Below are 24,558 nucleotides of genomic sequence, written 5' to 3'. Positions count from 1 at the left end.
CATGTGTTTGTATGTACTTGCATAAGAGAGAAAACATGCTATATGTCTTTCTGAGTCTTGCTTAGGAAGTAGAACTTTAAACAGGTGAAGAAGGATCAGTGTGTGACTTGTGCCCCATCCTATCCTCAGCCCCTGTCAGACTCCCTAGGTCTTTCAACACTGAAGGAGGAAACTGCATTTGTTGTCCACAGCTGCTATAATTGTTCCAGATAAGGAAAGGGAAGGGGAAACGAAGAGCACAGTAGCCCTGAGGTCCTCTGGCAACGAGGAAGGGCATTGTGAATGTCAGAGCGCCCACCCGTATTTCCTCCCTCTCTTATCATCGGCATCTTGCTGGCTCCCCGCACTCCTGGTTAACTTAGTTCTGTGTCTTCGTCAGGAGGAAGAGGTGTTGAATTGAAGATAGTGCCAACTGCACATCACACACCAAGGCATTTTTTAGGCCATTTCCCTTGCAAACTCATCTAAAAAAGGGTTTCAATAAAACAATAGGCCATCAATTTAGATGTCAAGGTCTGATTCATGTTTTCCTTTTAGTATATAATATCTGTTACATGTGTCTGTTGCTGTATCTTTTATTTCTGAGTAGACTTTAGCATTCTGTTTCCTATAAGAAAATTTATGAAATAAATCAAGAAGTAGGAGTGACAAGTGCAAACTCTCGACCTATAGTCTTTCTTGACTGCCCTTTTGTCACTAACCTCCCCTGCCTGGGAAGGACATACAGTAATCTTTAAACTCAAGGGGTACCAGGAGGCACAGTCAGTATTGAGAACATGCTGTTAGATAGTCCCAGTAATACACAGATGCCCTGCTCCATCACCTGTCAGGGTACCGGGGGAAGGGAGGGGCTATAGCATCCACTCGTTCTTCTCTTTACATTAAGCATCAGTCTTCAGGCAGGATGGTAATTTCCCTTAGCAGAATAGTCAGCTGACTTACAAGAAAAAGTGCCCATCAAAAGCATGCTGTCTGTAAGCTTATGTTTTATTTCTGGTCTGCTTCTCTGCACTCTACACTCCGTAGCTGGTGGCTTTTTTCTTTACTTTTCTTTTTTTTTTTTTTCTTTTCTCATCTCTTCTTTTTTTTCCCTTCCCTATTCCCTCCCCCTCCCTTCCTCCCTCCCTCCCTCCTTCCCTCCCTCCCTCTTTACTTTTCTTTTTTTTTTTCTCATCTCTTCTTTTTTTCCCTTCCCTATTCCCTCCCCCTCCCTCCCTCCCTCCCTCCCTCCCTCCCTCCCTCCCTCCCTCCCTCCCTCCCTCCCTCCCTTTGGTTTTTCAAGACAGGGTTTCTCTGTGTAACAACAGCTCCAGCTGTCCTGGAACTAGCTCTATAGACCAGGTTGGCTTTGAACTCACAGAGATCTTCCTGTTGCTGCCTCCAGAGTGCTGGAGTTAAAGGCACACACCTGGCAGATATCAGATTTTCATATGACACACCTTCCCCCAACTTCTGTTGTCTTTCCAGGGAAAGCATAAATAAGTCCAGAAGGGTGGGATACTTGAAGCTAGTTTTTTTTTTTTTTTTTTGGAGACAGGCTTTTTCTATGTGTCACCCTAGCCACCCTAGCTGTTCTGGAACTTTCTCTGTAGACCAGGCTGGCCTCGAACTCACAGATACCTGCCTGCCTCTGCCTCCTGAGATTAAAGGCATGCACCACTAGTGAGTGGCAGAGCTATCTTAACCAGAGGATATGAACACTAGGAAATGACCTGAGATCCTCTGAACCTCTCAGCTGCATTTGCTCTGCTCAGACTTAAGGATATCATCTTTTCCACATTTTGCTCTTATTTGTTACCAATAACCTGTGTCTGGCGCATCCTAGGATATCCTTACCTTTGGACCATATAACCTTTGGGAAATAAGTAGATAGATTATAGATGAGGGGGCTTCCAGATGTTTATTATCCCTTCCTCAATCTTCTTTTTGAGACAGGGTCCCACTCTGTAGCCATAATGGGCCCTGAATTGACCAGGTATCATAGTCGGGCCTCAAATTCTTGATCCTCCAACCTCAGCCTTCCTATTGCTGAATCTCATGCTTACCTTTTCACTCCTGGTGAAATAATTTTTTATTTTTTGAGAATTTTATGCATTTATACAATATATTTTGATTATAACCATACATAACGACCTCTTTCCAACACCACCCTCTTTTACCTCCTACACTGTTTTTTTTTCATCTTCATATTCTTTTTGTGATGATGTTGTAGTTATTATTAATAACCTAGTCAAAATAGTGCTATCCACATGCACACGAATATGTATCCATCCCTTGGGACATGAGCAGCTGCATCTCCAAAGAAAGTTTGACTCTTTTTCTCTCAGAAGCCATCAACTGCCTACACTTCCTTTACTAAGAATGGGGCTCTGGGCCCTCCCCAATCCACATTGGAATTTTGACTGGCTTGATCTTGTACTGGTCTTGTGCCAGTAACCACAGTTGCCATGAGTCTGTGAATGCAAAGCTTGTCTTATCCAAAAATGAGCACTTCATTCTCTCTTTTCTATCTAGTGGTTTGGACATTCTTCCCACCACACTCTGCAAAGTTCCCTGAGCTTTGGATGGTGTGACATTGATATAGATGATGCATGCATAGCTGCATTGATAATTATTTATACTTAGCACTTGGACCAATTATGAGTGTATGCACTAACAACTGTCCATTGCAAAAAGAAGCTTCTCTATCCAAGGTTGAGAGCAGCATAAACAAATCTGTAGAAAGTAGTTTGAAACAAATCTGTAGAAAGTAGTTTGACAACATAGGCATTTAACAAAAGAATAGCTGTAGGATTCACAAGTTATAAATTTTGACTAGGTTTACAGTAATAGGCACAAACACCATCTCTGGAAAAGCTTACCTCCAAACCAGTCATGCCATTATCATACCAGTGGTCATATCTTGTAGGGGGTCAGTATTGTAGCATGCAGTGTCCAGCACTTAGTAAAACTGTTGATGTCTTTTTTTTTTGCAGCCTGCATAGCACCTTCTGGCCCAGTGTAAGCTGGTTTCCTGCATCCAAAGGCAGTGGTAGCCAAAGCATCTTTAGCAAGAGGGTCTTACATCTAGTTAGTGGACAACTAAGAGCAGTGGCAGTGGCCTGTGTTGATTTGAGTGCCTCTGAGGCCTCTATGGCCATTAACTGAGGCCTATATCAGATTGTAGTGGCAAGTCTGGGGGGGTCATTTTCTTGATTATAGATTGATGTGGGAGGGCCCAGCCCATTGTGGGTGCTATTACCCCTGTATAGGTCATCCTGAGCATATAAGAAAGCAGGCTGAGCAAGCCATGAGGAACAAGCCAGTAAACAGCACCTTTCCATGGCTTCTGCTTCAGTCCCTGTCTTGACTTCCCTCAGCCATGGAGTGTGAAATGAGTTGCAAGATGAAATAAACCCTTTCTTTCCCAAATTGCTTTGGTCATAGGATTTTATTACAGCAATAGAAACTCAACCCAAAACCCTATGTGCCATTTAAAAATAAAATATAGTCTAGAGAGAGAATTTGGTCAATCAGGTGCTTGCCTTGAAAGCACTGAGGGTCTCAATTAGTGCTCTGGAGTCATAGAAAGGCAGTCATTCCCACTCTCAAAGCTCTTGCCTTACAGTCTTTTATGAGAAACAGGTCTGTTGTAGGCACACATATCTATCTGTGGCCTTAGTGAAAAGTGACTGTCAGCACTGTAGCTACCGCAGTGCCTAGACAGCAGCCCTGGAGCTGACTCGCTGTTGTCTGCTCTGGTGTTTGGTGATAAAGCTCCTCATCTCCTTACAGTCTACCTCTCTCTGCTCCTCTTGTGACTCTAAACTCTCTACCTCGCTTTCTTCAACTCATACTCATTGATAAAGGGCCTGATTTGTTGTGCAGGCGCCTCAGAGGACCCTTTGGTCATCTTTGGGAGGTCACAGTCCCTTACAGCCGATTATAGATCCACATCATGGAGATCATACCAAAAGAACTATTAGTGGTGACTTCCATTAGAAGGGACCTGGGTGAGCTTGCCAGATAGGCAGTGTATCATGCGAGACTCCCCATTAATGAGCCACTGTGAGCTTTCACGTTGAAGGAGATATAGTATTGTAGGTACAGTGTTTTCCCCTGGCCCTCACAAAGGGTAGCTCATGGTTACCCCCAAACAGACTATCTTCAGGTATTGTTCTGCAGTCTTCCATAGAAGTAACTGCAGCTTAGATATACTATGCCTCTGCTTTCCATTACCTTTTTCAAGTCTTTCATATTTTTGCTCAAATGTGAGTGAATTCTTAGTAAATAAGGAAGTAAACACACATCCTTGTATACCACAAAGGAAATAGTGGATGGTCATGGCCAGCAACCCACTAATGTAGGAGTGAGAATGCAAATGGTGTTCTAGAGGAATTCCATCTTTTCTCCAAGACTTGTAATTCTGCAATCTAAACTCTTACCAGCTTATAGCTCTATCTTTAGCCACATAGCCAGGAATCAGAGCCTCCTGTAAATGTGTCAGAGCTTTCTTTGGTGAGTGGTGGTAACTTTTCTTAGAGACTAGAAGTAGAAGCACAGAACATTATGGATTGTTTATTTATCTTTGCAAGATTGGTTGAAAAACGTTGAGACCATTGAGGCAGTGTATCTTGATTTCATCAGTTCTAAAAATTTAGCTGCATGGGAATCACTAAATATACTAATAACTTTCTCATTTCACTCAAGTCCGCTGTGAAGTTCTTCATGTACTGGATGCCCTAAGCTAGATGAAAATACAGTATGGCAGACTCTTAGTTGGATGACTGCCATGAAGAGAAGGTTGTGGTCATCCTGAAGGGGTGGCTTCAGGACCTGGCTTTTTAAGTGTGCGGGGGCCATCAAGATTGCCTTTATAGGACTTGGCGCCTAGAGAGATGGAAAGACGGGGAGGCATGGTAGAGGCCCGCAGTCTGTATGAGAGATGGCAAAACATCAGGGAAGAAGTTCTTAGAAAGGCACTCTAAGGGCTCTGTCTAGGACTGAGGAGGAATGTGGGCTTCAAGGGTCTTCTCTTTCTCTTGGTTCCTTCCAGAGGGCATACCGAAAAGAAAGCAGCAACTGCTGTTTGTCCCTAAGAGAGTGTTTAGGATGTATTTTCCCATCCTCTGTGTTTTCTGACAGACATCCACATTTACATGGAAGGAAAAGCTGTGGTCTCTACCCAGTGTTTCTTGCTGTTATGAAGGTGCAGAGTATCTGATTTCACTTTTGTTTTTCCCTTTAGGCTGCTTGATAGAGGCAGTGAATCTCAAATCCAGCAACCGAAACCCAGTGGTCCATGAATTTGAAAGTAAGTACAAGGAAACATGGAGAGGAATGGGCCCCCTCGTGGACATTGGGTAGCTCTGCAGCCAACCCAACACCTGCTTCCTTGTGGCTATTTAGTTAAATTAATTAATTTATTTACACATTTATTTGTTTGAGATAGGATCTCCCTGTGTAGTCCTGGCTAGCCTGGAATTCACTACAGAGGCCAGGCTGGCCTGGAACTCACAGAGATTTGCCTACCTCGGCCCTGCCCTCCAAGTGCTAGGACTATCAATCTATTATCATTAAAAAAAAAAAAATACTTATTTGTGACCATGTGTCTGTCTGTGTACATGTTGTGGGGATGCTGCAGAGGCCAGAGGGAGCCTTAAACTTGTAGGAGCTGGAGTTACAGGGAGCTGTGTGCTGGAACTTGAACTGCTTTGTGCAGGAGCAGTTAGTGTTTTTAACCACTGAACCATCCTTCCAGCCCTCAGTTCCCTGTACATAATGGTCAAGAATGCTCAGGATGGATGGCTATTGTGTATGCGAAGACTAGTGGTATTCTCTGTGGTTTACATTGGCTGCCGTCTGTTTCCTGCCTATCACTGTGCCTACACAACAAAGAAATCTCATCTAATAGATTCAGTAATGTTTTTATTGTTTTTCTGGCAAAAGAAAGAAAATCATCTTGAAATCTTGGAAAGATTAAGCTTATACTTTTTCTCCCATTGCTTATTAGGTGTAGAATTGTCTTGTATCATTACGGACTCACAGACAAATGACCCTAGGATTGAATGGAAGAAAATCCAAGATGGCCAAACCACATATGTGTATTTTGACAACAAGATTCAAGGTATGACCCCATCATCCTCTGTGCTACTCACTTGTGTCCATAGGGCTTGCAGTTTGTTTATAATAGAGATGTAGCCTAGACTACTAACCTGCCCCTGTAGTTACCACTGTTCTGATTTCTGAGTTGATTCTTTTAGAAAATTTCAACTTTAACATCGATATTAGCAAGGACTTGGATCTCTGCATAACCCACCTGTCTGAGAAATCACAACAACTTCCTTAGCCTTGTTGTTATGGCCTATGACAGACATTGTGTGAGCAAGTGACAAAGATCATCACACAGAATGGGGCCACAGGTTCCCACTGAGCTGCACTGTCCAGTGTGAAGTGCTGGGGTCTCCGTACATTGGCTGGCAGGACATTATCTGGGGGCAGTACTAACATAAGCTGCCATGGGTTGGCAGGGAGAAGACCGAGGGCCATCTGGACAGTGGGCTGCAGAGTGCTCAGGCAAGATAGCAAATGTGGAGTGGAGAGAGATGTGGTGACAGGACAGAATGCTGCATATGGACATACAGAAATGAGGAAGATCTCAGCTGATGAGAAGAGCTGCAGCCAGAGGCAGAGATGAGGAAGACATGAGGTGTACTAGCTGTCAGACAAGTCAGGACAGTCATTAATACCCATCAGAAGTGCTAGGAGAAGTGATGTGGCCTTCCCATTTGAAGACTCGGGTGAAAAGAGACTGGAGATGAGCTAACTCAGAGCAGGACCATAACATAGCAGCTTTCCCTTGCAGTCTGGTGGGTGGGGTTGCTCTCAGTGGCTGAGCTGAGGTACTTGGAAAAGTAAGGGTAGAATTGTTAGGACATGCAGTGGTTACAGCTCTGAGAGGAAAGGCATCCTGGCAGTTGGGAGCCAAGGACTCCCACAGTCACACCACACAACACACTTCACACAAGAGATTTATTGGGAAAAGATAGAGGGATGAGTGGTTGCTTCTGCACAGGAGAGAAGCAGCAGAGACCTGGGCAGGGGGCACCTTGAGCTTTCCAGGGTGGCCTGCCCGATCTTGGGGCAAGCTCAGGGGTTGGTGGGACTCTGTGGTCTGATCTTGGGCTTTTCCTGTAGGGCAGGGCCTGGCTACTCTCCTGCCTGAAGGGGCTGGAATTGGCCTGTTAAGGCGTTAGGGAAGTCTGGGGAGTGACTGCTTGTTCTTCTGAGGGGCTTTACAGAGATGACATGGTGGGTGTCGTTTCCCTTCTCTCACTGAGGGAAGAAATAAATAGGCAGTCCAGTGAGGATGTGTTCAGGGTTAGGGAAGCCAGTCTTTGTGATTTGAGTTTTACATGTTATCAGGAGTTGTATGCTCTTAAAGATAGTTGGTTGGCTACAACCGTAGCTCACTGGTGTGGTGCCTGCCTGGCATTCATGAACCCTGAATTCAGTCTCTAGGACTGAGGGGGGAAAAAGGCCAAGACCCAACAACATCTAGGGCTATGTCTGAAGCTCAGTATTAGCTCCTTTGGAGGTTCACAACTACAGGGGATCGGACTCCTTCTTCTGGCCTCCACGGGTTACGTTTGCATGTGGTGTATAGACAAAATACCCATACATAAAATATAAATAAGTAAATCTTTAAAAAGCCATACTTATTAAAAACATAAAAGCCCAAAGTATTTTGGGGGCCCAGAGAGATGACTGAGTTGTTGTGAGTGTGTATGTACTGTTGCAGAGGGCCTGAGCTCAGTTCCTAGCTCCCATTCAAGGCAGCCTGTAGCTCCAGCTCCTGGGTGTCTGATAGCCTCTTCTGCACTCTGCAGACACTGAATTCATACCTGCACATACCCACACACATGTACACACAAAACCCCATAAATCTTTAAGAAAGAAAATGCTTATTTCGATGGGTGGGGGCCAGGTAGGGATGGGCAGAGTGATGGACCACAGGATCTAGTATGCACAAGGCCCTAAATTATAATTTGCATCACAAACAATAACAACTTCCTTTTTGTGGACTCTTAGCCATAGGAATGGCTACCATAAAGAAAAGAGCATCTATCACAAAGGACCAGGTTGGAGGCAGGACTCTTATTATGCCTTGGGGTAGGACTGTGCCCAAAGCACCTGTTAGATCTGTCCCCTTGGAGTTGTCATATTTACATAGAATGGAATCACCACCCTGTCCAATCCCAGAATCTTTCCATAGCCAGGAAGAAAACCATCTCCATGAAAAGGCAGGACCCTTCCTTTACCTCTTAGTGGCCCTTTATCTATTCTTTCTCTCCAGATTTTTTTTTTGGGGGGGGGACTTCATATAAAGGGAACATTAGTCTTTTGTTCTTGGCTTCTTCCACTTAGCATAGTACTTTCAGGACTCATCCATGTACAACATGGATCAGAACTTTCTTCCCTTTTGTGGCTGAGTCAGTGTTCATTGTGTGGTTACTACATTACTTTGTCCATTCATCAGCTTATGTGTACAGTTGGATGGCTTTCACATGTTGACTCTCAGTATTCTGTACTCATGTCTGTGTGGACACCGAGCACACGGCTACTGGATCAGATAGTAGCTGCAAGTGAGTTTTTGAAGAAATTATCAGGCTGCTTTCCAAAGTGGTGTCAATTTTTAAAAGATTTTATTTTTTATGTGTCTGAGTCTTTTGTCTGCATGCTTGTCTGTGCACTAGATACGTGCGCTGGGTACAGAGGTCAGAAGAAGGCATTAAATCCGCTGGGACTGGAGTTGTGGATGGTTGTGAGCCACTATGTGGTTGCTGGAAACCAAACCTGGATCTTCTGCAAAAGTAATATAAATTGTCTTAACCACTGAGCCATCTACCCAACCCCGGCTTCATCATTTTACATTCTCACTAGCAATGTTGACCTCCATCCCACCCCTGTGGTCTTACCAACACTTTTGATCATTTGACGTTTGAATAGTCTTAGAGGATATATAAAGGCACCTCAGTGAAGTTTTATCTTCATGTGCATATTGGGCAGCTGTTTTCTTGGGAAGTAAATGTATATATTCCAGAGACTAGTCTGATATGATGTGGGAATTTCTCCCATCCTGTAGATTGTCACCTGCTTATGTCCTTTAAAGCACAAAGGTTTTGAACTTTATGAAATGTAATATAGCCCCAATTTTTTGTGCTTATGTCTTTGTTCTCTTATCTAAGAAGCTGTTAGCTAAATCAAGGTCATGAAGATTATGCCTTCTGGAGAAATGGCTCAGTTGTTGAGAGTTCTGGCCGCTTTTGCAGAGGGCCTATGTTTGATTCTCAGCACCCACATAGTGGCTGGCAACCATTTGTAACTCAGGATCTAGGGTATTTGATGCCCTCCCCTATTTTTGTGTATACCAGACATACATGCAGGCAAAACACTCATATGCATAAAGTAAATAAGAAAATTGTGCTTTTTTTCCCCTTAAGACTGGTATAGTTTTATTTACTTTTGGGGGCAGTACTTTGCTAATGTTGCCCAGGGTAGCCTGGAACTTACTGTGTTGCCCAAGCTAATCTCAAATTCAAGTTTCTATAAGTTTATAGAAATGCAAATAAATGTACCACTAAGCCCAACTCTGATTCAACATTTCCCCCCACCAAGACAGGGTTTCTTTGCAGTCCTAGCTGTCCTGGAACTCACTCTATAGACCAGGGTGGCCTTGAACTCACAGAGATCCACCTGCCTCTGCCTTCCCAGTGTCCTGCCACTTGGTATCTCATTCAACTCTTATGTAGGTATTTGTTGAATAGGGAGGACAGCCAGTGGTCAGCTTTCTTCTTTTGCATGTGGTTAGCCACAACATCTTTTGTGGATTTTGTTTTTAATGTTTCTTGGTTTTCATTTTAGTGGGGATTCTCTCCTGGGGATTAAATAAAGAGAAAATAAGGTTCCTGGCTTTATCTTAAACATCAGTTATTATTTTTGATGCTCAGGTTGCATATAGGAAGAAGTCCGTGGCCCAGTCCTCATGAAAATCACCTGGGGACAGGACAGAAAGCAGTCTGCAGTCTTGTTCTGCCATCAAGTTCAGCCCCACACTGTCTTCCAGTGGCTGATAACTTGTGTCTTCTTTTTTATAGGGGACCTGGCAGGTCGTACAGATGTGTTTGGAAAAACTTCATTGAGGATCTGGAATGTGACACGGTCAGACTCAGCCATCTATCGCTGCGAGGTCGTTGCTCTAAATGACCGAAAAGAAATTGATGAGATTACCATTGAGTTAATTGTGCAAGGTGGGAACCCATTAATGTGAAGCATTTCCGCTGGCCAGGCCTTAGCTCTGGAGTAAGAGACCAGCTCATACTTTGATCTCATTCTTTCAGAACTTCATTCCTGGGGCTATCTGCAGTTTGGAGAGGGAGCTACTGAGGTTGTCAAGAGGTGGGGTGGGATGGTGGAGGCAGAGCACCTGTTCCGTTCCTTACTCACCTAGGGACCTGCTTTTGCATCGTCTCCTTTTCAGTTCACTTCTAAAGGTGGAAGAACTGGAAACTGGGATTGGACATACGGGGTGGAATGAGCTCCAAGAGACGGCAGGGTGCAGTCAGCAGGCAGCCGCCATGGACTATGGGGCTGCTTTATTGCACTGGGTTTTGTTACAAGGGGCTTGTGCTGAGATTGAAACATCAATCCATATTTTGCTTACAGTGAAGCCAGTGACCCCCGTCTGCAGAGTACCGAAGGCTGTGCCTGTAGGCAAGATGGCGACACTGCAGTGCCAGGAGAGTGAGGGCTATCCCCGGCCTCACTACAGCTGGTACCGCAATGATGTGCCACTGCCTACAGATTCCAGAGCCAACCCCAGATTTCACAATTCATCTTTCCTTGTGAACTCGGAGACAGGCACTCTGGTAAGAGCTCTTTTAAAGTGAGGACACAGATGCATTCGGTGAAGGAGGGTCCTTCTCAAGGCAGAGGCAGAAACCCAGAACACCAGAAACTCTACAGTAAAAGTGCTCGCTTTCTTTAAGAGGAAACCTGTTCTTTTAGAAGAGACCAAGGGGCAAGTAAATAAACGGGTAGGCATTATCAGAATCCTAGTTTGAATAATCAACCGAACAGATAAATCATGTGAGGGAAATGTGATTACTGGACAAATGTTTGATAGTAAGTAGTTATTAACACAATTATGTTGTGATTATACTTTTAAGTCCTTATCATGTAGAGTAGGGGTTTTCAACCAGGGGGTCAAATGACCCTTTCACAGGGGTTACCTACGACCTTCAGAAAACACAGATATTTACATTGCTATTCATAACAGTAGCAAAATTACAGTTATGAGGTAGCAATGAAAATAATTTTATGGTTGGGGGTCACTACAACATGAGCAATTGGATTAAAGGGTCACAGCATTAGGAAGGCTGAGAGCCACTTAAGGATAAAACATCTGGAATTTACTTCAGAATAATCTACTAGTAGTGGGAAGCCACAATGGGAGACCAAAAAAAAAAAAAAAAAAAAAAAAGTCATGCTGGCCTTGTGGCACTTCTCAGCAGGGGTTGTCTTGGTTTGTGAACTATCCAGCTGCATGTACTGATTCGGTGATGGTAATAGGATGTTTGGTATTATCTAAGGAGAGTTATTAGGATTGCTTTGACTTCAGAGTGAAAGTGATGCGGGCTTCATCTAGTTATTGCCCGGCTTTGCTCTCTCTCCTGGAGGGACCGTGTGCCTGGGAAGCCACAGGGAGGCCACAGCGGATGAACTGATGACTTTGTGGCCTCATCAGGCCTTTGTCAGCCTTGGTGTCTGTCAGTTTGTCCTGTGGAGTGAAGTAATACTTGTCATTTCTGGAACAGGTTTTCAGTGCTGTCCACAAGGACGACTCTGGGCAGTACTACTGCATTGCTTCGAATGACGCAGGCGCATCCAGGTGTGAGGGCCAGGACATGGAAGTCTGTGAGTCACTTGAAAAGATTACATTGAAGTCTGGGGAATGAATAGAATAGTTAGAGATGAAGGCTGGACGTGAGTTTAGCTAACCACTCTGCCATGGGTGGCTTTTCCTCTGGAGCTGACAAGGGACTCATCAAATCCAGTGCAGTCTGAGGGGAGTATGAAAAGAACAATATCTAAATAAGAAGATCCTCAAACTCCCAGGGAGCTTTGGGTGTTGGCAGCAGTCATGGAACTTTCACAGGGTATAGTAAATTCTTAGGTAAATGACCGTTGTATGGGGAGCCCTGATGTACTCAGTTAGTAGCTATTTTTGCAGGAAACTTAAAGCCCCGTGCTATTCCCTGTTCTGTGATGTCATGTCTAGGGAGTGGGCTCATGGGGGGGATGGTGTCAGGAGGAAGTGCATAGGGTAAGTTGAGCCACATGGAGAGCTTCTCAGATTGTCAGTTGTGGCCACCTCAGAGCAGTGGTTTCCATAGCTTCTTGGGGTACTGTTACACATGGGGTTCAGGAACCACCCAAAATTGTTAGAAGTGTCTGTGTGCATGTAGCATTCCAGTAGAATTACTTTAGGGTCATTTGCAATTGTAGGAAGGTTTCCTGCATTCTTCATGCATCTGTATTTACATAAACTATTAGAGCCCCCACCACCTGGATCTTGCAGAGCTTTTAAGAAGCTGAGGATGGGGGCTAGTGAAGTGAAAGGACAAGTTTGCATTTACCAGTTGTTATGTCTCCAAGTAATCTACAGAAAAGGCAGACTGTATAAATTGGGAAGGTTACTTTCCTTAGGGCTCCTGGCTCTAATTGTATAGCCATTTCTTCATGAGTAATATTTACAAGATCTTAAAGCTTTTTCTACACTGGTAACTTCTCAATGGTTTTGCATGTAACTGGATTTGAACCAACCATGCACTACTATTTTTTATGATCAGGGGTTATGGTTGCCTGTATCTTCTAAACCAGAGAGATGTTAAGAGTTAGTTTCCTCTTCTAGAGGTAAGAGGAGGACATGAGGGGCAGGAATATTGAGTTGAGGGAAAAATACAGGAGAGCAAGAAAAAGAGGTACCATAATAGAGGAAGCCCTTATAGATCTAAAGAGAAATGTGGCACTAGGGAAATATTCAGAGATCTACAAGGATGAGCCCAACTAAGAATCTAAGCAATACTGGAGATGTTACCTTAAATGCCCTTTCCCATCCTAGACCCTTCATCCAGTAGCTGATATAAACAGAGGCAGACACCCACAGCTAAGCACTGAGCTGAACTCCTGGAATCCAGTTGTAGAGAGGGAGGATTGATGAGCAAAGGGGTCAAGACCCGGCTGGAGAAAACCACAGAAACAGTTGACTTGAACAATGGGGAGCTCATGGGTCTCAGACTGATAGCTGGGAAACCAGCATAGGACTGACCCAGACCCCCTGAATGTGGGTGTTAGTTAGGACTGGGCAGTCTATGGAGCCTCTGGTAGTAGATCAGTACTTATCCCTAGTGTGCAAATGGACTTTGGGAGCCCATTCCACATAAAGGGATACTGTCAACCTAGACACACTGGGGAGGGCTTAGGCTCTGCTCCAAATGATGACAGACTTTGAAGATCCACCATGGAAGGGCTTACCCTCCCTGGAGAACAGAAAAGGGATGGGAATGGGGGATGGGTGGGGAGTAGGGGAGGAGGGAAGAAAGAGGGAACTGGGATTGACATGTAAAACAAAATTGTTTCTAATTTAAATAATAATTTAAAAAACTTTCCTGGATAGAGTAGGCATGAATGGAGAGAGGGGTAAATGGGGAGGGGGATTGGAAAGGTGACCTAACAAGGATGGATCACACCATTTCTGCCCACAAATTTTTCTGTAGATGATCTGAATATTGCTGGGATTATTGGGGGAGTACTGGTTGTCCTTATTGTTCTCACTCTGATCACGATGGGCATCTGCTGTGCATACAGACGTGGCTGTTTCATCAACAATACACAAGATGGAGAAAGGTATGCCTGTCTTGTCTGAAGGTGAAGTTCAGACTGTGTGTGTGGTGTGCGCATGTGTGTGCGTGTGAATCTGTGTGCATGTATGTGTGTCTGTGAATTTGTGTACATATATATGTGTGTTATGGTGTGGATGCATTTATGTGTATGTGTATGGGGGTGCATTTGTGTGCATGTATGTGTGTGTATATATGGTGTTTGTGCATGCACATATGTGTAGAAGCCAAATGTCAGTGGTGATGTCTTCTGCTATTACAACATAGGCACACCACTGAATGTCTTCTGTTCACAGTTATAAGAGCCCAGGGAAGCATGATGGCGTTAACTACATTCGCACAAGTGATGAGGTAAGAGAGCAGAAAATATAATGGTCTAGGCGTGTCCTGCCAGGAAATCCAGAGGATCTCAAGGTACCTGGGAGTTAGAATGCATTCCCTGAGCTCCTTGGCCTTCATGGTAACTCTTTCCTTGTGAGTTCAATACTAAGGGGGTTTACTTATTACTAAATGAGACTTTCTGCTGCTTAGTGTTGGCCCTGGCTTCCTCTTTGGGGGACATGATTAGATTACATTTGATTTGACCAGTGTGTCTCTAACACCACCCAACAAAGCCCCTGAATTGGTTCTTTGTGCTGTCTTTGCAGGGTGACTTCAGACACAAATCGTCCTTTGTTATCTGAGACCTGATGGCTGGGAGAGCACTTGCAAATACCTCTACTGGAGACTGGTCAAGGGCTGCTGTGAGCCCAGGGCACCTGGTCAGAGCTACCATGCAGAAGCTTTTTGTTTCAGCCAAAGTCAATTCCTTCTCTTTAACAAGCCACATGAATAAAAGAAATCCTCCTGAAGATGGGCATAGTAACCTAGACTGTTGCCAGCCTGATTCCCTTATGGGGATTAGGATGATCTTCAATGCCTTTCTGTTGTCAGTTTTCTTGTGCAGGGCAACTTGGACGATTCTTGCCCCAGGCTGTTTAGCAGCCAGGACAGCACTGGCTGTGAGAAGACAAGGGGCTGGGCTGCAGTAGCAGTTCTGTGAGCATGCCTGTGACAGTGCCCCAGAAAGGTTTTCAGGCAGTGCCTTGCTCCCTGGACCCTGACCCACCGTGTTGCCTCTGTTGATTGGCCAGTAGTATTTTCATATCCATCCTGGAAAATTTGATTGGATCAGCATTTTATAAAAAAAATCCAAATCAGAAAGGTAAAATTGCTTGCTGGAAAGAGATCTTACCCAGAGAACTCTCCTTCCCAAGAGCTGCCAGGATATAGGAGAACCTCTGTCTTAAGCTAAGTCTGAAATGGTACTGAAGTCTGCTTTTCTATTGGTCTTGCTTATTTTATAAAATTTTAACATTCTAAATTTTTGCTAAAGATGTATTTTGATTATTGAAAATTTCTATATAAACTGTAAATATATTGCCACACAGTGTTTCAAAACGTATTTTTTTAAGAGTTCAACTTAAAGTTAGAAGGTTTGGGCTACTAGTGTTCAATTGGAAAATATGAGTAATAAAGTCTTTTAAGGGATTCTCTTAAGGAGGCTGGCTGAACATTCCTTTGTTCACAAAAAGTTTTAGTATTTTTCATAAGAAAACTTACTGTCTGACCACTGTTGCTTAGGAAACCATTAAAGAATTCAAATCTAGTCATGTCTGTATCTTTTTACATAAAGAAACCCTGGGAGCTCCTGGGCTACTTTTGAGTAGCCTCTTCCTGAGATTGCCGACTCCCAGAGAGGTACCGTGCAGACCGAGTTGGATGGTTGCTGAGATTAAGTCGCTGCTCATGGTCACTAACTTGTGTGGGATGTAATGTCCCCTTACAGCCTGCACAGCTCTGACCTCAGCACTGAACCTGGGTTCAAGTGTTCATTGGTGGTTCCTGGGCTGTTCTCATGTTGGAAGTGAAGGAGGGCTAGAGGCCAGTGACATCCCAGTCTTTGGGTGCTGTATCTGAATTTAGTGTGTTTTGGGTAGGTCATAAGACAAGGCCGGCATACTTGTTTTTAAAATTCATTTTAATTATTTGTTTAGTTGATAAGTGCATTCAAGGCCAAAGGCAATTTGAAACCGAATCTGTCAACTCCAGTAATATTTAAAAAAGATTCTACTGTTCATCTTTGTTGTGATGAAAGTGTCTCAGCACTGCGGGCTGTCTTCTCCATGCAAGCCATTGTGTCCAGCCCAGCTGTGTGAAGACTATCAGAAAGGATAGCCAGGGTACAAAGCCTGATGGTGAGCAAAGTAAAATGCCTGGCCAAAAGCAGTTTTCTACTTTTTATTTTAAATCTTTTATCTACCTGAGACACTACTCATTTTATGGGACATTAGAAACACCATTCAAAAGCCTTTATTCTTCAGGAACAGCCTTTCTTGGTCTCAAACACATTACCATGCTAGACTCATGATGAAAACTGGTTTGAAGCCAGGCGTGTCTAAAGGCGTTCCTAATCCTACCTTGCACCCAGAGAGGTTTTTAGCTAGCCACTCTGTGATCTTAATATTTTTTTATACTTCTACAGGTTTTTTTTTTTTCCCTTTTTTTCCTCTCTGCTTCCTTTTTTTCACCGACTACTTGAAGCACACTGTTTTTTTTTTTTTTTTTTTTTTTTTTTTTTAATATGCTAAGATACTGGCAGGAACAGCAGGGTAGTAATTCTGTGCCTGCCCAATGGAGCCTGGTTTCTCTTGTTTCTGCATCTTGGATAACCTCATCCTTCCTTTACCTATAACCTCTTCTTGGTAGAGCAGGATATCTGTCATCTAATGGGGTGGGGTAGGAAAGTAATACGCTGGCCTTCCAGTGGCTGTCACAGCAATAGGGTAGCCATGCTGATCCTTCTTTTACTCTTTTATGCCCTGAAGTCACCTTTCACCATGCCATGGGAACTAAGTATGACAAAGTAACACGAGAGCCTGGAAAGCAGTGGCCTGTGACTCCACAGACATGGCCTGAAGGAGCTCACTGACCCGTAGGATAGGATATGGATGTGACTGAAGAAACCTGAAAGAGGCTGTTTTTTTTTTGGGCTATTGATGTTGAAGTTGTTGTTTGTAGACGTTAAAGATTTATACTAACACAACTGCAATTTGGTTATTTGTTAAAACTCACTCATCTATAAACACTTGAAAACAAAATGAAACCACTTCTTGCCTATGTTAGGCTGACCTTGTGTCCTTAGTATTTGGTTAGGCACATGCTCCGCAAAGGGTCCATCACAATAAGGAGAGCCATATCTGTACCAGCCAAGTGTCCACTCAAGAGCAGCTATGACACTTACTCCATCAATGGCCAAGTACAGTAATTCTCCATCCCCGGATTTAGGTACCACATGCACGCTACAAACAGTACTTTTGGTGCTAGAGTGTAGTTCCATGCTAGAGGGCTTGCCTAGGCACACCAATCCTGGTTTAGCATGGGGGCAGGAGGAGGTGTCACAAGCCATGGATGGCAGAGCATGCTTGTAGTCCCTGCTACAGGAGGCTGACCCAAGAAAAGGACCAGATGAGCCCACTTCAACATGCTGAGCAATAAAGTGAGACTTACATCTCTAAAAAAGCAGAGTGCACAAACAATACCAAGTCAAGAGACTCAAGTCATGCCCACTTGTGGAACAGTCCTTAGCAGTGTCATGTCAGTATTACTGCCACACAAGGGTCAAGAAACTGTTTTATCATAGGCAAGGTTATACCTAATGTACTAATGGGATGTCTGTTGTTAGGGAGACACAAGTCTCTATATGGGAACACAGGCAGGTGGGCAGATGAACCAGAGTGGGAAAGATTTGATCTTATTTGTATTTACGTATTTGTAAATCCTTAATGCAGTGTTAAGACGACCACCAATAAAGCCCTGTCCCAAAAGCCAGAAAAATTATACTAAATGCTAGGTTATATTTATATTTGACCTTTATTACTTCATTTTAGAAAGACTGTATACCTCTTTTAATAAATCTGTAATTATAAATAATAGAAAAATATTTCAATCAAAATTTTACCATTAGCTATCATAATGAATTCAGACAAGTTATAGACACTTGAGTTATACAGAAGAAAGCTGGTTTCTAAAATTGTGTCTCTTAAAGACCAGAGTATAACTTACCACAGGTTTGAGACTCAAACACAATGTCACAATATTAAATAGCTTATTGTTATTATAAAAAGTCTAAATATGTCATCTCTCTATATTTACAAATCTCAATTACAGTAACATAAAGAGAAACATGGAAAGCTGGCTAGCCAAACACAAGTTAAATAAAGCCATGTTGGTATCCTACCAAAGGACTTGGCACTGTATAGGCAAGTCTCTCCAAACATAGACCATGCCATGCCAGCCTTTTCCCTTCCACACGGGAAAGGCAAATGTCCCTGAAGTTATTGCTGAAGTACACTGTTTCAGTTGGCTGTCTTCAGGGGGGCCTTGCGGAGGGACCTCCTGCTGGATCTTGGGCTGCCTGTGTTTCTGGCCAGAGACTTTACATTCCATTGTGGAGACTGTGGAGGCCTGGAGAAGAAAATGTAGTCAATGAAAAGAAAAAGCTCTACAAAAACACCCACCCAAGAGAACTTACGATTTATCAGGTAGCGATAAACATAAAATGTCATTTCCTTGATCCCGAGCATCGATTTTCTCTGAAAAGGAGTCAAACACAAAGAAATTTAGTTTTTCCAGAACTTCAGAGGCAGTTCATGTCCTGATCAGATGAAAACCTGTAACTTACTTTTGGTAAAAAGTGGAGTTGGTGTCCCGATATAACTGACCCCTGCTCCAAATGTGACGTTACTGATGGACTCTGGGTAAAGGGGAAACAGTGTTAATAAAAATTCAGTAATAAGCAGACATCAAATGCAGGGACCTAAGTGACAGCCATTGAGTTCTCTCTATTCTGGTTTTCAGTCCTGGCCTCTACCTCATACACAGTTGATAGCCACTCATCACAAGCTTCCTTGTGCCGGGCGTTGGTGGCTCATGCCTTTAATCCCGGCACTTGGGAGGCAGAGGCAGGTGGATCTCTGAGGCCAGCCTGGTTTACAGGGCGACTTCCAGAACAGGCTTCAAAGCTACTCAGAGAAACCCTGTCTCACCCTCCCCCATCAAAAAAAAAAAAAAAAGCCTCTTTGTGCCGCAGGATGGTCACCCAGATGGAGGCACTGTCAGCCTGTCCTGACTTCCTCTTCCCCCAGGGCCTTTCTAAGGTTGCACTGTAGCCAGACTTCCATTTTCACACAACTATGGCTTCTCCTTCCATCTCATTTGCATCTTCCATCAGTGACTGACCACATGGAGGTGACCCTCAACTTCCCTCCTGGTTCATTCTCTCTGTCTCTCTCTCCATGTCCTATTACCTGTATTTCCTAAGGAGATGTCAAAATACACTGCTTATGCCCCTGGCGTTTCTTCCTACTATGTGTTGGAAGGATTGATATGTGGTGCTCCAACAGTTTACCTGGCCAGAACCACACAGGAATGTCCACTACATGTCCATGTCCACTCTCTTCTCCCTTGTTCCCGTTCTTGCTCACAGTACGTACCTCAGTTTGTCTCGCCCCCTCCTCTTGACCTTTCATAGTGTGTCCCTGACCCCGAAGATCTCCTCAGCCTCTAGCCCATACTTAGAAACACAAAGTACACTGGGATTGTGTTCTGCTCTTTCACCAGCAGAAACTCAAGTCATTCTTAGTACGCTCATATGAGATATAACGTGTTTTAACATAGTATCTGGTACAAGGTAAGTGCCAAGGAAATAATTTATTTGCTATAATTTCCTGTGTTACTGGGATCATGCTGATTTAAAGAGCAGGTAAAGTTAGTGCCCTGGTTAGGTATCCTTGGCTCTGTCTATCAAGGAGAACCTAAAATCTACCAGGTTGAGATAGCCCCCAAGCTACCTGTATAAACTCAGAAACTTCATGAACATGGTTTAATCCGCTTGGGTCCCCTGGGCATGTGGATGATCTTTCTTCAGCAGACCCTAGCTTGTCATACCTATGTGTACCTTAAACTCCTCTGTCGCCTCTACCTGTCCTCGACACATTACCCCATCCTGGAGTCCTACAGCTATAGCCTTGGTGTACTGTGGATCAGCCAAAGCTGTTAAGAACTCCATGAGGGAGCAGAGCCTGGGTCCACAGGCTGTATTCCTATGGGTATGTGTGAGGTTTGCTCCAGAGCTCATTCTATCATCTCCCTCATTCTATCATCTCCTAAGAAACATACATGAACCCTCATGGATGGAAACATGCTAACACCCACTGTAGTGCTGGACCACTGACAGCTACTCAAGCTCTGCCAACACAATGGTAGAGAATCCCATCTTTTGCTACTACCATCAAGCAGCACAGGTCCTGTCCCTGGAAGGTCTCTATCTGTACTGTGAAAGGAATCACACCTGTATCATCCGCTTCTGCCTCACACACTGACTCGCAGCTGGAAGCCTGTGGTTCTCACAGCTCTAGTGCACTCTGCTCAGAATCAAAGGCAGAATAAGAACTCAGGAAAACTATTCCATTCACAATAGCTGAATACAAAATGTCTAATGGGCTGGAGAGAAAAGGGGAGACACACCTTTTTAGCTATAAAATGCTAACGGGGGCCAAAAGATACCAGATGATAGACTTCCTGTGTGGGATAAAGACTATTAAAGGCTAGATTCAACCAAAAAGATAGGACTTCCCATGTTTATGGATCACCAGAATTCACATCATGAAAATGGATGTATAAAATAAATACAGCTATTGATTACCAAAATTGGTTATTTGCAGAAATAGAAAAAAATATCTAAAATTCACACATTAGCACCAAAAACCTGCAAATAGCCAAAGCAGAGATCCAGTAGAGAGGGATGCTGGAGTAGCAGCAGTACCTGAGCTCATTATGCTACTCAGACTTAGTGCAGTGGCAGGGCCGTCACAGCTCAGGGGAGCAGAAGACCCAGACACCAACCTGTACAGCTGGAGCCATTGGATTTTCAACAAAGGTGCCTTAAACTGAGGGGAACCCCACCCTCTTCAAGCAGATGGCACAGGGAAGACAGGCTCTACCTACAGAACAGTAAAATGAAATCCTTTTCACCACTGGCAAAAATCGCCTGGAAATGGGACAAAGGCTTCAATGTAAGACTTTCAAACTGCTAGAGGAAACACGGGGAAATTTTCCAGATACAATTATGGGCAATGACTTTATGAATAGAATTCTAGGAATCCAAGAAATGACAGCGAGATCCGAGAAACAGGATTGCATCAAAGCAATGACAAAGCTCTATACAGCATAGGAAACACAGAGTGATCAGACAATCTACGGAGTGGAGCAAAATCTTTCTTGCTCCTTTGGTGAAGTCACAGAATAAGAACTAAAGCAAATTCCAAAGAACAAACTCCAGTGGATAAATGGGCATATTAATCCGACAAGTTCTCAAAGACCACATGGCCAATAAACCATGGAAAAATGTTCAGTATCCTCAACCGTCAGGGAGATGGGATCATAGCTGAAATAAGCTCATCAGAGTGGGTGGTGACCACCAAGGAAAGTGATGGGTAGGGTGCCATCAGGGTGGGAACACAGAAATCCTCTGAAGTATCAAGGCATGCAAGCTCTGACAGTTCTCCCAAGAAGGAGAGAACAGGGGCCCTTCTTTAAGCCTTCTTTCCTGGTTTAAAATACAGATGGGTGGAAATTGCACAGACAGCCAGAGAAAGAATAGGTAGTGTCCTGACCCAGTGACACCCAAGTCTGATTTTCCATCAAAGCTGAGCCCATACATGTAAATTAAAGCAGCGTATGAGTGCAGCATGCCAGATTTCACTGCTAAGCAACACATGCTGCCAGGAAACCAACTGAAGCCTGACATCAGGGACTCATGGTCCCTGATGTCAAAACTGAAATGAGGTACATGTGCTCTGCTCCTATAGCATATGGTACCTAAGAGCCAAAATAGAAGCACTTTGTTCCCCTGAGCCAGAATACTGAACATGACAACTTCTCTCTGTAAGAGGAGGACAATTTTACATATCTAACGTCGTATCTGCTGGTACCCAACAAGTCAAAATCACTGTCTTAACAGCAAAACCTGCCACAACCCAGCTGTTATCTAAGGAAAAGTAGGGTGAGAATTTCTGATCATTCATAATAATCTCCCCAAAAAGGGGGTCTTCCATGACAGTGACCTATAGCCCCTTACATATTTTAAGACACCAAAGCACCATGAGTTAACAGAATGGCAAATAGCCAGAATCCAGGAGGTATGCTGGGAAAGTACGGGCTGAAGGCATGAGTGCCTTATCACTGCTGTCCAGAATAGAAGTCCTGTTCTCATCTCACTGCCACAGGGACCAAAGTGAGAGACACAGAGGGGCACAGAGGTCACAATCTGGTGTTTTTGAAGAGGTCTCTGTAATAGCTATCCAGGGACACTGTGGCTGGCCTCATACAGGCAGAAATAAACAGCTTCCAACATACAGCAAGGACAGAAAGAATGAAGCTGAAGTGGAGGCTGCAGTGCAGAGATATCTGATGCCTCTCTATTTAGAATGAAGAGTGGCTTGACACTTGACCAGGTACCCTAGCATGCACAGCTGGGGCAGGGCAGGGCAGGTACACCAGGAAGGCTCTCAGGAACTACACAGAGTATGCATGTCAGGCAGCAGTGACCTCTATAGTCCAAGCTGAACAACGCCAATCTTAAAAAGTGAAAATTGGAAATGACCTAAAATCTGAATTATTTTCAGTGCAACACAAAGTCAAAGTGGAAGATGACTGACCTCACATGATGCTGACAGTCAAACAGATTTTGTATTATTCCAGGCTATATGTTTGGGGCATATATGAGACAAATGAATTGTGTGTTTAAAGCTGGGTCCCATTCCAAAGATATCTCATTAAATATAAGCAAACATCCCAAAATCTTGGAACTGGAAGTTTCAAGAGATCTGAAATTGTACACACTCCTGGTGCCAGCATTTTAGGTAAGGGTCTTCTCCCTGGGTTAGTTTTTGTTCAGTTTGGGAGAATCAGAAGCTAACTGTTCTGACCTAGGGCATTAGGAGCACACATACAATAGGAAGTAAGGAGACACACTCTTGGTATATACAGGTGGAGTGTGCACCAGGGAAGAACCCAAAGCACACAAGATACATGCAGTATCAACCTCTGGCCACAGCTTAGGGCAAACCAGACTAGCACAGGGTGACCTCCATAATGTTATTTGGGCTGTGACCTGACCTGTCTGTTCCCAGTTCAGTGATCACACACAATCCCTCGGGTTGTTGTGAGGTTTAATTGAGTTAATGCATGAACCACTGGGATGAGTGCTTACTGTTCAGTAAACTCTCCATCAAGTAAAAGCAGTCACCATGAAACATGCAGTATGGACAGAAGTGCAGTGAGCATCAGCAGCCGATTACAAGGACTATCTTACAGTGGAAGGTTTTATCAGTAGTGTTACTATGGCAACTGGAGGGAAGGCTCGGACAAACTAGCTTATTCCAATTAGTTACTTACTCTCTGGGGTGCTGATTGCCCGTTTAGTTACATGTCTCACACCTGTATCGGACTCTTGCTCCATGCTTAAGGAACCTTCGAAGATAGAACAGAAAAATCTATCAGTGCAAAATCCCAAAGCAGCATCATACAGGAAAAGAAAAAAAAAGAAAATGAGCTACATATGAAAAGTAAAAATTCCCAATGTTTTAAGTGACATACAAACAGGTCACAGAAATTAAGAAAACAACGCAAAATAAAAAGTAAAGCTCCAGGGCAATGTCCACACTCAAAGTGTTCATAGAAGCGGAAACTAAAATCATACTATTTTTTACATTTTTGACAGTTTGGCAATGTCACAGCTTTATTTTTACACATACATGTTTAAATTATTTATTAGTATTATTATTTTGGAGACAAGGGCTCACTCTGCAGTCCAGGCTGATTTGAAAATCACGACAATCCTTCTACTTCACCCTCCCAAGTGCTGAACTATAGGTGCAGACCACCAAACCCAGCTTAGGCCTTTGCCTAATTTTGCCTAAATTTGCATAAAAGATTACTTCCAAGGACTTTAACAGTGTCATTTACACAAAAAAATTGAAAAGCATCAAAACTTTGAAGAATAGGTAAGTAACAAAAGACTCAGGACTTCCAGTTTAAGATTGGATCCCGGACAAGAGTTCTGAAACACTCATGGAAGTATTTTTGCCCTGTATCTTACAGGTGTGTAGAGGAAGCAAGTTATAAAGCAACACAGTAAGAACCTAGTCATGAATAAAGCACATGTATGTTAGGAAAATGGTGGGTTTAACACTCCCTTTTCCAAATCCCTTAGCACAGGAAATATGCTCAGCCTTAATCCTACATCTCCAATTAATGCTATTTCAAGGACAACAGAAAACATTTTCAGCTGGATGGTGATGGTGGTGTACACCTTTAATCCCAGCAGAGGCAGGCAGATCTCTGGGAGTTTGAGGCCAGCCTGGATTTACAGGCTGAGTTCCAGGACAGTGAGGGCTACACAGAGAAACCATATTTGGGGGGGGGGGGGGGAAGGTAAAGAAAGAAGAGGAAAAAAGATTTTTTAAAAGGAATGAGACACATACTGGCTTTTTGAAATCCACATGCTCAGTCTATC

General features: G+C 43.6%; 2 protein-coding genes across 2 annotated transcripts in view; one reads left to right on the top strand and one right to left on the bottom strand.

Moving 5' to 3' along the window:
• Jam3 (junctional adhesion molecule 3) overlaps window positions 1-15,588 on the top strand; it is a 56,843-nt gene extending 41,255 nt beyond the window's left edge. Inside the window, exons 2-9 of the mRNA XM_051196933.1 lie at window positions 5,228-5,293; window positions 5,993-6,106; window positions 10,137-10,289; window positions 10,705-10,907; window positions 11,856-11,955; window positions 13,818-13,947; window positions 14,237-14,291; window positions 14,588-15,588. Of these exons, the coding sequence (XP_051052890.1) occupies window positions 5,228-5,293; window positions 5,993-6,106; window positions 10,137-10,289; window positions 10,705-10,907; window positions 11,856-11,955; window positions 13,818-13,947; window positions 14,237-14,291; window positions 14,588-14,623 (857 nt within the window). The 3' untranslated portion in view covers window positions 14,624-15,588. The remainder of the gene's footprint in view (window positions 1-5,227; window positions 5,294-5,992; window positions 6,107-10,136; window positions 10,290-10,704; window positions 10,908-11,855; window positions 11,956-13,817; window positions 13,948-14,236; window positions 14,292-14,587) is intronic.
• A 2,245-nt stretch (window positions 15,589-17,833) lies between these two features.
• Window positions 17,834-24,558, bottom strand: part of Ncapd3 (non-SMC condensin II complex subunit D3) — a 72,136-nt gene continuing 65,411 nt past the window's right edge. Inside the window, exons 32-35 of the mRNA XM_051196932.1 lie at window positions 23,439-23,513; window positions 18,664-18,735; window positions 18,514-18,574; window positions 17,834-18,446 (exon numbers count right to left, since the gene is read on the bottom strand). Of these exons, the coding sequence (XP_051052889.1) occupies window positions 18,338-18,446; window positions 18,514-18,574; window positions 18,664-18,735; window positions 23,439-23,513 (317 nt within the window). The 3' untranslated portion in view covers window positions 17,834-18,337. The remainder of the gene's footprint in view (window positions 18,447-18,513; window positions 18,575-18,663; window positions 18,736-23,438; window positions 23,514-24,558) is intronic.

Source organism: Phodopus roborovskii, unplaced genomic scaffold (assembly GCF_943737965.1).
Source record: "Phodopus roborovskii unplaced genomic scaffold, PHOROB, whole genome shotgun sequence".
In the NCBI taxonomy this organism is placed as follows: domain Eukaryota; kingdom Metazoa; phylum Chordata; class Mammalia; order Rodentia; family Cricetidae; genus Phodopus; species Phodopus roborovskii.
Note: the sequence above shows the minus strand (reverse complement) of the source record. Positions and strands in the feature narration are given on the sequence as shown.